The sequence below is a fragment of the Thalassophryne amazonica genome, chromosome 16 (assembly GCF_902500255.1).
Source record: "Thalassophryne amazonica chromosome 16, fThaAma1.1, whole genome shotgun sequence".
Classification (NCBI taxonomy): domain Eukaryota; kingdom Metazoa; phylum Chordata; class Actinopteri; order Batrachoidiformes; family Batrachoididae; genus Thalassophryne; species Thalassophryne amazonica.
The window spans coordinates 66,074,133-66,088,495 of record NC_047118.1 but is presented as its reverse complement, the minus strand read 5'-3'; the positions used below and the strand labels follow the sequence as shown (position 1 = coordinate 66,088,495).

The window sequence follows — 14,363 nt, the reverse complement described above, 5'->3', positions numbered from 1 at the left end:
GTGCACCTAAGATGAATATTTCAGACACCTCCATGATTTCTAAGTGGGAGAACTTGCAAAATCGCAGGGTGTTCAAATACTTATTTTCCTCACTGTATGTGCTGACACACTCCACTGTCTGACCTTTTTAAAACTGTTACCCCTTGAATTGCTGCAGAGGAATGCTGGAGCTCTGACAGAGTGACCATCAGGTTCTTGGTCACCTCCCTGACTAAGGCTCTTCTCCCCCTGATCACTCAGTTAGACGGGCAGCCAGCTCTAAAAAGAGTCCTGGTGAACTTCTTCCATTTATAGATGATGGAGGCCACTGTGCTCATTGGGACCTTCAAAGCAGCAGAAATGTTTATGTACTCTTTCCCAGATTTGTGCCTTGAGACAATCCTGTCTCAGAGGTCTACAAACAATTCCTTTGACTTCATGCTTGGTTTGTGCTCTGACATGCACTGTCAACTGTGGGACCTTATATGTAGACAGGTGTGGGCCTTTTCAAATCATGTCCAATCAACTGAATTTACCCCAGGTGGACTCCAATTAAGCTGTAGAAACATCTCAAGGATGATCAGTGGAAACAGGATGCACCTGAGCTCAATTTCTAGCTTCATGGCAAATGAGGTGAATACTTCACAAGACTGGTTCGGATTGTGGAACGGAACCGAGCTGACACCAGAATCTCCATCTCAGTCCGACAGCCGACTGCAGCACTGCCGTGTGGAGAAACTGCCAGTCGCGGGAGCAGCAGGTGACTGGGAGAACCTGCAGAATACAGGGAGAACCTGCAAACTCTACAATGAAGATTAAAGTCGGTCGGAGGAGAGGGTCGACAGTGAGAGAGTGCCGTTCATCCTGCAGGAGAGGGAAGTGGCCTGTTCCTGTAGCCGGCGTCCCGTTGCGGCTCAGGCGGTTGTTAGTGTCACTCGAGCCCGCTGCTTCCGCTGGCCGAGTTCTCGTTACACAACTTAACATTAGAGCTTTAAAACTGTTTTTTTTGTTTTTTTCTCTCTTTTTTTTACTGCGGGTTATCCCTGACACAGGACTGCTGCATTTCAATCTGTAACGGTGGGCGTTTCTCGATAAGAAGCAGCATTTAACGCCGGAGAGGTCTGTTTTGTTTTCGAGCCGCCATGAATGCAGTGTGCTGGAGCTATTGCTGGAAATTGACCTGCTAGTAGTAAACACATGAGATTCTGAACAATGGCACAGAGAAGATTAGGGCTTGAAGATGAACTGGAGGAAATTAAGAAGTCTCTGAACTTCATCACAGGTGAGCTCTCAAAAGTGGTGAAAAATCAAGAACAATTCCAAAATCTTGTGAAGGAGGTGAGAGATCTGAAGAACATTGTAATGGAAAAAGACAAAAAAAAATTGAATACTTGGAGAACAGAGTTGATGATCTTGAACAGTATTCAAGAATGATTTGATAATTCAAGGACTGTACACAAGACATCGAACATATGCCCGAACTGTAACAGCTGACAGGGATGGGGAGGATGCTCCTTCCAAAGAATTGGAAACTTTAGAGGAACAAGTTGTGAAGTTTTTTGAAAGTAAGAATATGAGCATCCAGAGCAGTTTCATTGAGGCTTGCCATACACTCCCTAGGAAAGATGTGACAGCCAAACCATCGGTAATCTTTAGATTCTGGAACAGAAAACAGAAAATTGAGTTGCTCAGACAAGCCAAAAAACGTAAAGGGTCAGGAGTGTTCCTGAATGAGCACCTGACACAGAGAAATGCTGAAATTGCCAGACAAGCTCGAATGTTGAAAAAACAAAACAAAATCCATGCGACCTGGACCAGAAATTGTAAAATAATGCTGAAACAAAGTGAAGAGTCCAGAGTGATGGTCATTAGAGAACTAAAAGATTTAGACAAATACAGATGAATCAGAAGGTGACCTCATAGAACTTCAAAAGAACAATCAGGTTAGCAAAATAAAATCATGCTAATGCCAAACAATATTTCACCAAAAAAATGCTAAAAATAGCTCATATCAATATATGTAGCTTAAGAAACAAACTAATTGAAATTGAAAATTTAAGTGCTGAGCACAATTTTCAAATACTGGCAGTGTCGGAAACTCAGATTCAACTTTGGAAGATAGTTCAGTTACAGTCAATGGGTACAATATATTCTGTCGAGACAGAATGCACATGAGGTGGCGTTGCAATTTATGTTCAAAGTCACTTGCCAGTAAAAGTGAGATATGATCTAATGCTGAATTCTATTGAATCCATTTGGATACAGGTATATTTAAAACATCTCAAGCCAATTCTTATAGGATGTTGTTACAGACCTCCAAATTCATGTAAAGATTATTTAGATAAAATTGATCAGATGCTTGATCATGTCACTAGCACAGATTCTGAGGTGTTTTTGCTCGGAGACCAGAACATTGACTGGACTATGAATTATCCAATGAAATCCAGACTGATGACACTGGCAATGGCATATGGTTTGACACAAATGATATCTGAACCCACTAGAGTGAGTCTCAAAATTGATGGAACTGAGGTAGCAACATGTACTGACCATATATTTACAAATAGACCAAATCTCTGTTTTAATGCCTCTTCTACATCTGTAGGATTTAGTGATCACAACTTAATAGGTATTGTCAGGCTAACAAAAGTTCCCAAAGCTGGTCCTAAAATTATAAGGAAAAGAGCTTTTAAATATTTTAATCTTGACAAATATGTGGATGAAATAATACATGTAAATTGGTTTGAAGTCATGACTGAAAAAGATCCAGAGAAAGCTTTTCAAATATTTGACAATTTATCAATAAAAATTGTCAACAAATATGCACCTATTAAGAAATGTATCTAACTCAAACAGTCCATGGCTGGATGTCAACTTGAAAGCACAAATGAAGGAAAGAGATAAAGCCAAGCAGACTGCAATAACATCTGGAAGTGAACTTGACTGGAAAGTATATCGTAAACTTAGAAATTTTGTGGTTAAAGAAAACAAGAAAAAGAAAAGATTATATTATCATGAGAAATTCAAAACTTTTACAGACAATAAACAGTTATGGAAAAGTCTCAACTCCCTCTTGTATGGTAATACATCAACTCCACTGGTCTTGGAAACAAATGATGGATTTTTAACTAAATCTGACGAAATTGCAAATTATTTAAACAATTATTTTATAGAAAAGAGACGCATTCAGAAATAATTTACAATCAAAAAATGAAAATCAGTCATTTGAGATCATAAAAGAAAATATGAAATCAAAAAAGTGTAATTTTTGCTTTAAGGTTTTAAGTATAAATAAAGTTGAATATTTGAAGACACTAAAAGATAAACCTCCAGGAGTAGAAGAACTAGATGGGCGCCTCCTAAAACCTGTAGCCTCAATAATTGCACCAGCCATAACTCACAAAATTAATCAATGTTTTAATGAAAATAAATTTCTGTCGGCTTGGAAAATATCAAAAATTATAGCATTACCAAAAAATAAAAGTGTCATTTTCTGCAACAAATAGTAGACCTATTAGTTTACTCCCTGTATTGAGTAAATTAATGGAAAAAATGATGTATGATCAGATTAACTCTTATTTTAGAGAGAACAATTTAATAACAAACTCTCATCATGCTTATAGAGAAAAACATTCAACAGCGACTGCACTGACCCAAATGACAGATGACTGGTTATGGGAAATGGACAAAGGTAATATTACTGGGACAGTATTACTAGACTTCTCCACTGCTTTTGATCTCATTGATCACAAAATTCTTCTAAAAAAAAAAAACAAACTTGAATGTTATGGCTTCTCCAAATCTGCTGTGCAATTTATTAGTAATTACTTATGTGACAGAAAACAATTAGTGTATTATAATGGATGTTTTTCAAATGCTCAAAATGTGAAACATGTGTGCCACAAAGCAGCTGTCTTGGTCCACTTCTATATTCAATTTTCACAAATGACCTACCATTAGTGCTTGATACAGCAAGCATTTCAATGTTTGCAGATGACACAACAGTCTATCTGGCTGGGAAATCAATTGAGGAGGTTAAAACAAAACTTGAGCAGGAAATTAAAAAGATTGAAAATTGGATTGAAGACAACAAACTCATTCTGAATGTAGGAAAAACAACAAGCATTGTCATTGGAACTAAACATTCCTTACGAGTCAAACCTCAACTAAATCTTGTAATAAAAAACACAGTTGTTAAACAAGTGGAAGAAGTCAAGCTCCTTGGAATCTGCATTGACAGCCAACTGTCCTGAGACAAACAAACAAATAATGTAGTCTCTAAAATGGGACGGAGTTTGGCAGTGATACGAAGATGTTCAAGATATTTAACTAAATCAGTGATCCCATATGTCATTCAAAGTTTAGTGTTGTCTCATTTGAATTATTGTGCAGTCGTTTGGTCAAACACTTCAGTAAATAATGTAAAAAAATTACAGCTTGTGCAAAATAAAGCTGCACATGTGGCATTAAAATGTGGCTTTAGGACGAGTGTAGATACAATGCATAAGCACCTCTCGGCTTTTGGTAAGGTACAGGTGGTTATATGCAAAATCAAACTTAAGAAATATTATTATAACTCAGATACCGTCTGTCCTTTACCAACAATTCCCTTTCAGCAAAGATACTCATTTTTATCCAGCTAGGCATGCCAAAGGACTGCGTTTCATTCTGCCTAAATGTAGAACAAACCAGAGCCAACGGACAGTGATGTTTCGAGCCATGAGAGAATGGAATCATTTACCACAAAAGTTAAGGGAACTGAGCAGTGGTCTGGGTTTTAAAAAGGAACATAAAAAGTATTATTTTAAGCAAATGTCTGAAGCATTGTAATGTATTATGAGTTTTCATTGTGTTTTATAGGCCTTAATGGAAATGTGTTGTGTTATTGTACTGAAATGTGTATTTGTGAATTGTAATTAAAATTTGAATGGACCCCAGGAAGAGTAGCTGATGCAGTTACACTGCAGATGCTAATGGGGATCCAAATAAACAAAAACAAACTTATGTACATGTGATTTCTTAGTTTATTTATTTTTAACATATTTGCAAAAATCTAAAAAAAAAAAAGTTTTCACATTGTCACTGTGAGTAGAATATTGAGGGGAAAAATGAATGTACTCTATTTTGGAATAAGACTAACATAAATGTGGAAAGTGAATACCTTCTGGATCCACTCTCAGTACATATTGTCTCTAGCACATTTTATTGTATTTTATTTTTCTTACCTGCGCTTGTATTTCTGTAGATCTTTGTCAATGATGTCAGCCAAAGGCAAGTTGAAAAGACTGAAGGTAGCATGAACTATGACCCTGTATAGAATATCAAGAAGATCAGGTGATGTTCACTGCATCACAGCACAAAGGAAAACACACGTTTGATGCCATTTAACCTCCTACATGTTAACTGTGAGGAAAAATGCCAGGATATAGGAGTGGGTTGAGCCGAGCACCAGCATGATTACAGCCATTCCCACCTCCAAGTAGAAGGTGTGGAGGATGACCCTGTGGTACCCGAAGCGGTGGAGCAGATTCTGACTGCTCAAGACCAGCACCTGTGATGAGAAGAATGGATCAGAAACAATACACAGCACACCGGAAGATAAAAATCATAAAACCATTATTATTCTTTACACCACTGGTACATTCATAATAATGGCTAAAAGAACAAAGATAATAAACTAATAATAATAAAGACAGAGATCGAGGTCTTTGTGTGAGGGCATAGCACCGAGATGAAAAGCATGAACAGTAAAGGCTAATAGGCCAATAAACGCACTACTTAACGGTGTCATGTTGATTCTTAATTTAGAGAAAATCACTTCCGGACATAATTTTTTAAAAGCTTTAACAGGCTCACCACAACACCTTCCATAAAACATTCCAATTCACAGAATACGTAGACAGCTATTTATCGCTTGTGATCCCACAATCCTTTGCACTCCTGTGATTTTGCTGCCATCTTTCCCAATTAAAGATGACCAGCAAAAATTACATGGGCCCATGTTTAATATAAAATTGCAGGAGGGTCCCCATTGTCTCTTTGCATTATAGTAACAATGGAAGACAGAGGCCTTTTTTTTTTGATGAGTGATGAGACCAAAAGCTGCAGTTTAGTGTTATATTGTTTTCAAACACCAAAGAGAATACACATCTGTTTTAACTCAATATAATTACTAATTGTGTAGTTATTTATTCAAGGAAATAAAGAATGCATGAGAACAGCAGCAGTGCTTTCAAGGTCCAGTTTCCCCTCTTCTACCAGTAGATGCTGTGAGTATAATTACACACATTTCTAAATCTAAGTACAACTCGATGAATTCCATACTTGCATAGAATTGTTCGTATGCACGGTTTAAGCACAAATCTGTGCCACAGGAGTGCGAGTGTTTTGGTCTGTTGTTCTCCTGAATTAAATCTAAAATCCAGGCTTTCACTGTCTTCGTGGACTCAGATATCAGAGGTGCATCTGTATGCCACAAAAGTATCAAACTTTTAGTGAGATTCACTTATCTCGAAAACTGACATTCAAGTTTCTGGGTCCTTAACCTGCAAGATCGAGAGATGTTTGGTAATATCAGTACTTTTGCAGGAGTTTTCACGGTCCTGGTGTTTCTTCTCTTACTGTATGGTTGTGAGACTTGGACACTAGCCAGTGACCTAAGGTGACGACTGGATGTGTTTGGGACGAGGTCTCATCAGAGGATCCTTAGGTACCACTGGAATGATCGTGTTAAACAAACAGGTGTTTGGGGAGACTCAAGTGGGTATTACTTGCATTGTTGGGGAAAGTTAAGCAGCTGTCACACTATGGCAGATTGAGGGAACTTGTGAATAACAGAAATTAAATTTTGATATCAATTTGTGTACATTTTTGTCCTGTACAAATACATCTCATTTGTTAAATGTTTTATGATTCAGAGGCCCCGGGGAAGGCCCAGGACACGCTGGAGGGACTACATCTCTCGGCTGGCTTGGGAACGCCTTGGGGTTCCCCCGGAGGAACTGGGGGAGGTGTGTGTGGATCGGGAGGTCTGGGCGGCTTTGCTTGAGCTGCTGCCCCCGCGACCCGACTTTGGATAAAGTGGAAGAAAATGGATGGATGGATGGATGACAGTGGCTTAGTGGTTAGCACTGTTACCTCACAGCAAGAAGGTCGTTAGATCACACCCCACCTGGGGCCTTTCTATGTGGAGTTTGCATGTTCTTCCCATGTTTGCACGGGTTCCCACCGGGTGCTCCAGCTTCCTCCCAGATCCAAAAGACATGCATGCTAATTGAACTGAACCTTAAGTTGACTGTAGGTGTGTGTCCGGATGTGAATATGTTTGTTTATATGTGGCCCTGTGACAGACTGGCATCCTGTCTGGGGTGTACCTTGCATTACACACTATGAATGCTGGGATAGGCTCCAGCAATGCTCCCCCCCCCACCCCACCTGTGACCCTGGAGAAAGCAGCTTTAGAAAATGGATGGAATATTTCAGTCACACAACAATATACAGTAGACTCTGGCCAACACAATCACTTTATCCTTGACTTACATAACCATCTTTAAAACAGAACCCAACCAATACATTGATTGGCCGTTAACATAAATGTCCCTTCGGCTTCTTCCATTTTTCACTCAGGAATCTCACAGCAGATCTGCGGATGATCTGCATGTTAATTTGAGATAAGATTTTATGCTGGATATCGTTCCTGATGCAACTCCAAATTACACAGAGAATAGGCAGGGGTAGCCTTGAACCAGGATCCTTCTGTCCTGGAACCACATTTTACAACAAGCACATTTAGCCGCTTGGCCACCACCCCCCCCCCCCCCCATCGGTTTGCCGATAATACCAGTTGATGTTACCCTATCATTAGCATATTTGTATAAGTTTTCATATCAGCATGCCGATATGAAAACGTATGTTAAGGAATGAACAATGTAGAAAAATACCTTTGTTCTGGGAAGTTGTGTCATTATGTAGTTTGCCCAGTACAGGGTGATCCAAAAGCACAGTTTAACATGTTGTCACACATGGCTGGGACCCCCATCATCTCTTGGTCCCATTAACTCCAAGTGATAGAGGTGACATGAACAGCTGCCATTTATTTTCAATCATAGTAGGCATTTAACACCAACAAGAGGTTAGTGGTCACTAAGATGCCAGCTAGGTGTCAAAAGGAGTCAAAATAGACAAGTCTCTTTGATACAAATGTTGAGCGATGTAACACGACAATTACCCATCTGAGTGAAGGCAGCGTGATATACATTGGTTGGTTGCTAGTTATATTTCTAATAAAGCTTATGTTTAAACGGTAAAACATCAAGCCTCAAAGCCATCCTTGTCATATAGATTTGATAAAATATTCAGAATTAATATTTTTATGTCTACATCAGCACTGATGCTGTAATTTTTTTTACTTCTTAATATCTATATTGCTCCCCCCCCCCCCCCCCAAAAAAAATTATATTGGTCAGGTTCAACATTAAACCATATTGGTTCCAAAATGTTTGTGTTAAATATATGATGTCAAGTTTGACCCTTTAAAGTTGCCAATGCTCAAAGGTCATGTGACTAATAAGGTGATATACAACTTCATGTTTGCATTTAACAGTAACCACAGATGTATCTTTAATCAATCCCTCATAACAGCTTTTCAAAAATTCTGACCTTGGCCTGTAACCTAGAATTTTAAGCAATCTTCCTGACACTTTATAGACTAAACCATTAATATATTATCTAAAATCACTCATCTTAATTGATAAGGAACTTAATCAGTAGTTACGGCCTTGGAGGTAATGGTTTACGAAAGGGCAAGAAGCCGTGATAAAATGTCATTATCTACCATGCAACAGAACTTTGATTTCCATCAAAATACCTGTGGGCACATGAATCCAGCTCCATACATGATGCTTTTGGCAACTGGCGGCAGTACATCTTGAGGAATTAGGTTGTCAGAAAAAATGATTGTAAAATTACTCCAAAAAGTTAACACAAAAACTTGGAAGAAGTTCATTAACACAAACAGCTGGAAGTCCTTGTTGGTCAAAATCTGCAACAACAAAACTCTCATCCCGGAGAAAGAAGACGACTGATTGGCGGCACACTCCACATCATCTGGACCAGATCCTTTATCATCAAAGCGGCTCTCGCTGTAGAAGCCCGAGTACATCATACAGCCACAGCTGATGAAAGCAACCAGTACCGCAAAGGCTTGGAAAGCTGCAAAATCTTCCATGTTGTTGGACACCACACCACAGAAGAGGATGCTGGACGAGCCAATGAGAGAAGCTACCTGAAATCATCAAGAGAAGCACCAGACAGTCAAAGCATACTGGCTAAAAGGACAGACACTGTTAATTGTAACCATTGTATTGAAGTCCCAGACTTCATGTCTTTATCATTATGTACTGGCTGACATGGACAATGAAATAAGTTAAAACGTGGCTAATTTCCAGTTGTTACACCAAGATGCACGGTATGACCAATTTCTAGTACTGTCAGATGTATTAATTCATCCATTATATTTGCTTACAGCTGGCAGTACAACATCCTTGTAGAAAATGACCAACAGCGTACAGTACCAGTCAAATGTTGGGACACACCTTCCCAATGAACTGAATGGGAAACTGTGACCAAACATTTGACTGGTAGTGTATGTATTTCACACAGAACCAGTCAGTGGCAACAAACTTGGTACAACACACACAGTGAAGCAAGGCTGAAGATGAGGAGGCTGTCGAACGTTTCTGTGTGCTGGTAACAGGGTGGGGCTTGGATACTAAAAATGTAGATGACCTGTTTCTTCCATCCCAGACAACTTGTGTAGGCAATAACTTGAAAGCAACCAATGTCATCATCTTGTAACTCACCACATTCAAAAGAGCAGATAATTAAGGCAAACTCAGTTTGTCTTGAACTTTGATTCTCCAGATCAATCCAACTTTGTTTTGCCTGTGTAATACCCCAAAGATCCTTCTAGATGACAGGTGAATACTGCGTAGATTAACAAACAGGTGTGGTTCCATTATATTCAATTTATTTGCACAGCACCAAATCACAAAATGTCACCCTAAGGTGTTTCACAAGAACAATATGCAACCTCACCGACCATCTGAGCAACTACATTGGCATGGAAATGGGAAAAACTCACTCATACTCTCTCTCTTTATATACACTCAACAAAAATATAAACGCAACACTTTTGGTTTTGCTCCCATTTTGTATGAGATGAACTCAAAGATCTAAAACTTTTTTCACATACACAATATCACCATTTCCCTCAAATATTGTTCACAAACCAGTCTAAATCTGTGATAGTGAGCATTTCTCCTTTGCTGAGATAATCCATCCCACCTCACAGGTGTGCCATATCAAGATGCTGATTAGACACCATGATTAGTGCACAGGTGTGCCTTAGACTGGCCACAATAAAAGGCCACTCTGAAAGGTGCAGTTTTGTTTTACTGGGGGGGGGGGGATACCAGTCAGTATCTGGTGTGACCACCATTTGCCTCATGCAGTGCAACACATCTCCTTCGTATAGGAGTTGATCAGGTTGTCAATTGTGGCCTGTGGAATGTTGGTCCACTCCTCTTCAATGGCTGTGCGAAGTTGCTGGATATTTGCAGGAACTGGTACACGCTGTCGTATATGCCGGTACAGAGCATCCCAAACATGCTCAATGGGTGACATGTCCGGAGAGTATGCCGGCCATGCAAGAACTGGGACATTTTCAGCTTCCAAGAATTGTGTACAGATCCTTGCAACATGGGGCCGTGCATTATCCTGCTGCAACATGAGGTGATGTTCTTGGATGTATGGCACAACAATGGGCCTCAGGATCTCATCACGGTATCTCTGTGCATTCAAAATGCCATCAATAAAATGCACCTGTGTTCTTCGTCCATAACAGACGCCTGCCCATACCATAACCCCACCGCCACCATGGGCCACTCGATCCACAACATTGACATCAGAAAACCACTCACCCACATGACGTCACACACGCTGTCTGCCATCTGCCCTGAACAGTGTGAACCGGGATTCATCCGTGAAGAGAACACCTCTCCAACATGCCAAACGCCAGCGAATGTGAGCATTTGCCCACTCAAGCCGGTTACGACGACGAACTGGAGTCAGGTTGAGACCCCGATGAGGACGACGAGCATGCAGATGAGCTTCCCTGAGACGGTTTCTGACAGTTTGTGCAGAAATTCTTTGGTTATGCAAACCGATTGTTTCAGCAGCTGTCCGAGTGGCTGGTCTCAGACGATCTTGGAGGTGAACATGCTGGATGTGGAGGTCCTGGGCTGGTTACACGTGGTCTGCGGTTGTGAGGCTGGTTGGATGTACTGCCAAATTCTCTGAAATGCCTTTGGAGACGGCTTATGGTAGAGAAATGAACATTCAATACATGAGCAACAGCTCTGGTTGACATTCCTGCTGTCAGCATGCCAATTGCACACTCCCTCAAATCTTGCGGCATCTGTGGCATTGTGCTGTGTGATAAAACTGCACCTTTCAGAGTGGCCTTTTATTGTGGGCAGTCTAAGGCACACCTGTGCACTAATCATGGTGTCTAATCAGCATCTTGATATGGCATACCTGTGAGGTGGGATGGATTATCTCAGCAAAGGAGAAGTGCTCATTATCACAGATTTCGACTGGTTTGTGAACAATATTTGAGGTAAATGGTGATATTGTGTATGTGGAAAAAGTTTTAGATCTTTGAGTTCATCTCATACGAAATGGGAGCAAAACCAAAAGTGTTGTGTTTATATTTTTGTTGAGTATATATATATATATATATATATATATATATATATATATATATATACACACACACATACACACACACACAGTAGTGTTCAGAATAATAGGAGTGCTATGTGACTAAAACGATTAATCCTGGTTTTGAGTATATTTCTTATTGTTACATGGGAAACAAGGTGCCAGTAGATTCAGTAGATTCTCACAAATCCAACAAGACCAAGCATTCATGATATGCACACTCTTAAGGCTATGAAATTGGGCTATTAGTAAAAAAAAAAAGTAGAAAAGGGGGTGTTCACAATAATAGTAGTGTGGCATTCAGTCAGTGAGTTTGTCAATTTTGTGGAACAAACAGGTGTGAATCAGGTGTCCCCTATTTAAGGATGAAGCCAGCACCTGTTGAACATGCTTTTCTCTTTGAAAGCCTGAGGAAAATGGGACGCTCAAGACATTGTTCAGAAGAACAGCGTAGTTTGATTAAAAAGTTGATTCGAGAGGGGAAAACTTATACGCAGGTGCAAAAAATTATAGGCTGTTCATCTACAATGATCTCCAATGCTTTAAAATGGACAAAAAAAAAACAGAGACGCGTGGAACAAAACAGAAAACAACCATGAAAATCAATAGAATAACCAGAATAGCAAAGGCTCACCCATTGATCAGCTCCAGGATGATCAAAGACAGTCTGGAGTTACCTGTAAGTGCTGTGACAGAAGATGCCTGTGTGAAGCTAATTTATTTGCAAGAATCCCCCGCAAAGTCCCTCTGTTAAATAAAAGACGTGCAGAAAAGGTTACAATTTGCCAAAGAACACATCAAATGGCCTAAAGAGAAATGGAGGAATATTTTGTGGACTGATGAGAGTACAACTGTTCTTTTTGGGTCCAAGGGCTGCAGACAGTTTGTAAGATGACCCCCAAACTCTGAATTCAAGCCACAGTTCACAGTGAAGCATGGTGGTGCAAGCATCATGATATTGGCATGTTTCTCCTACTATGGTGTTGGGCCTATATATCACATACCAGGTATCATGAATCAGTTTGGATATGTCAAAATACTTGAAGAGGTCATGTTGCCTTATGCTGAAGAGGACATGCCCTTGAAATGGGTGTTTCAACAAGACTATATATATATACACACACACACACACATTTAATGTGGGAAGAAACCTAAAGCAGACCAGACTCAATGTGGTGACCATCTGTTTTGGCCATACTAATAAATAACTAGAGACATTCATCATGAAATGCCCCGCGCGCAGTACTATTTTCCATGTAAAGTGCAGTAATATGTATATGTGTGGGGTAGGTATTTGGATGAACCCTCATGTGTTTGATGTAAACTGGGATACACTGGAAAAATTGGAGATTGACATTATATTTATTTAGAGGTTGTGGAAAACAGTGAGCATAAAAAGTCGGTAGCCTTGGAACAAATGCAATTATTGGTAATTTTTTAAAAGTAGGTCAAGATCACTGGCCTTCAAACCCATGCGAAGTACTCCTCCAAGGCATGTACCCACCAAATATTAAGTTTTTGCAAGCAATAGGTGCCGAGGTACATTGTGGCAAACAAATTTCAGGTGAAGGATTTGACAGTTGTTACCACTGGTGACCTTGAAAAGTAGGTCAAGGTCCCCGGCCTTTGAATCCATGTGAAGTACTCCTCCAAGGCAAATACCCACCAAATATGAAATTTCTGTGAGCAAAAGGTGGCAAGCTACGTTGTGGCAAAGGATATGACAGTTGTGACCATTGGTGACCATGAAAAGTAGGTCAAGGTCACCGGTCTTCAAACCCATGCGAAGTACTCCTCCAAGGCATGAACCCACCAAATATGAAGCAAGCAATAGGTGCCGAGCTACGTTGCGGCGAACGAATTTCATCCGGACAGAAGGCCGGACAGACAGACGGACAACCCGGATGCTATATGCATGGCATAAAATAGCGCAACAAGAAAATGGCAAATATGCAAAGACAGAAATGTTGCAGGTGAAGCAAGCATATACATATACAGTGCATCCATTAACTATTCACAGTGTTTCACTTTTTCCACATTTTATGTTATCAAAATAGAGCAAATTCTTTTTCCCCCTCACAATACCCTATAATGACAACATAAAAAAGTTGTTTTGACATTTTTGCAAATTTATTAAAAATAAGAACCGTATACATAAGTATTCACACCCTTTTCTCAATACTTTGTTGATGCACCTTTGGTAGCAATTACAGCCTCAAGTCTTTTTGAATAAGATGCCATAAGCTTGGAGCACCTATCGTTGGGCAGTTTTGTCCATTCCTCCTTGCAGCACCTCTCAAGCTCCATCAGATTGGGTGGGGAACATCGGTGCACAGCCATTTTCAGATCTCTCCAGAGATGTTCAATTGGATTCAGGTCTGGGCTCTGGCTGGGCCACTCAAGGACATTCACAGTGTTGTCCTGAAGCCACTCCTTTAATATCTTGGCTGTATGCTTAGGGTCATTGTCCTGCTGAAAGTCACCCCTTTCTGAGGTCAACAGCGCTCTGGAGCAGGTTTTCATCCAAGATGTCTCTGGACATTGTTGCATTCATCTTTCCCTCAATCCTGACTAGCCTCCCAGTTCCTGCCGCTATAAAACAT

The 14,363-nt window shown here is 40.1% G+C and overlaps 1 protein-coding gene across 1 annotated transcript in view; it reads right to left on the bottom strand.

The window, feature by feature from the left end:
* Window positions 1–14,363, bottom strand: part of mfsd13al (major facilitator superfamily domain containing 13a-like) — a 36,245-nt gene that overhangs the window by 10,760 nt on the left and 11,122 nt on the right. The window contains exons 3-5 of the mRNA XM_034191027.1: window positions 8,846–9,262; window positions 5,376–5,530; window positions 5,205–5,288 (exon numbers count right to left, since the gene is read on the bottom strand). Coding sequence (XP_034046918.1) covers window positions 5,205–5,288; window positions 5,376–5,530; window positions 8,846–9,262 — 656 coding nt within the window. The remainder of the gene's footprint in view (window positions 1–5,204; window positions 5,289–5,375; window positions 5,531–8,845; window positions 9,263–14,363) is intronic.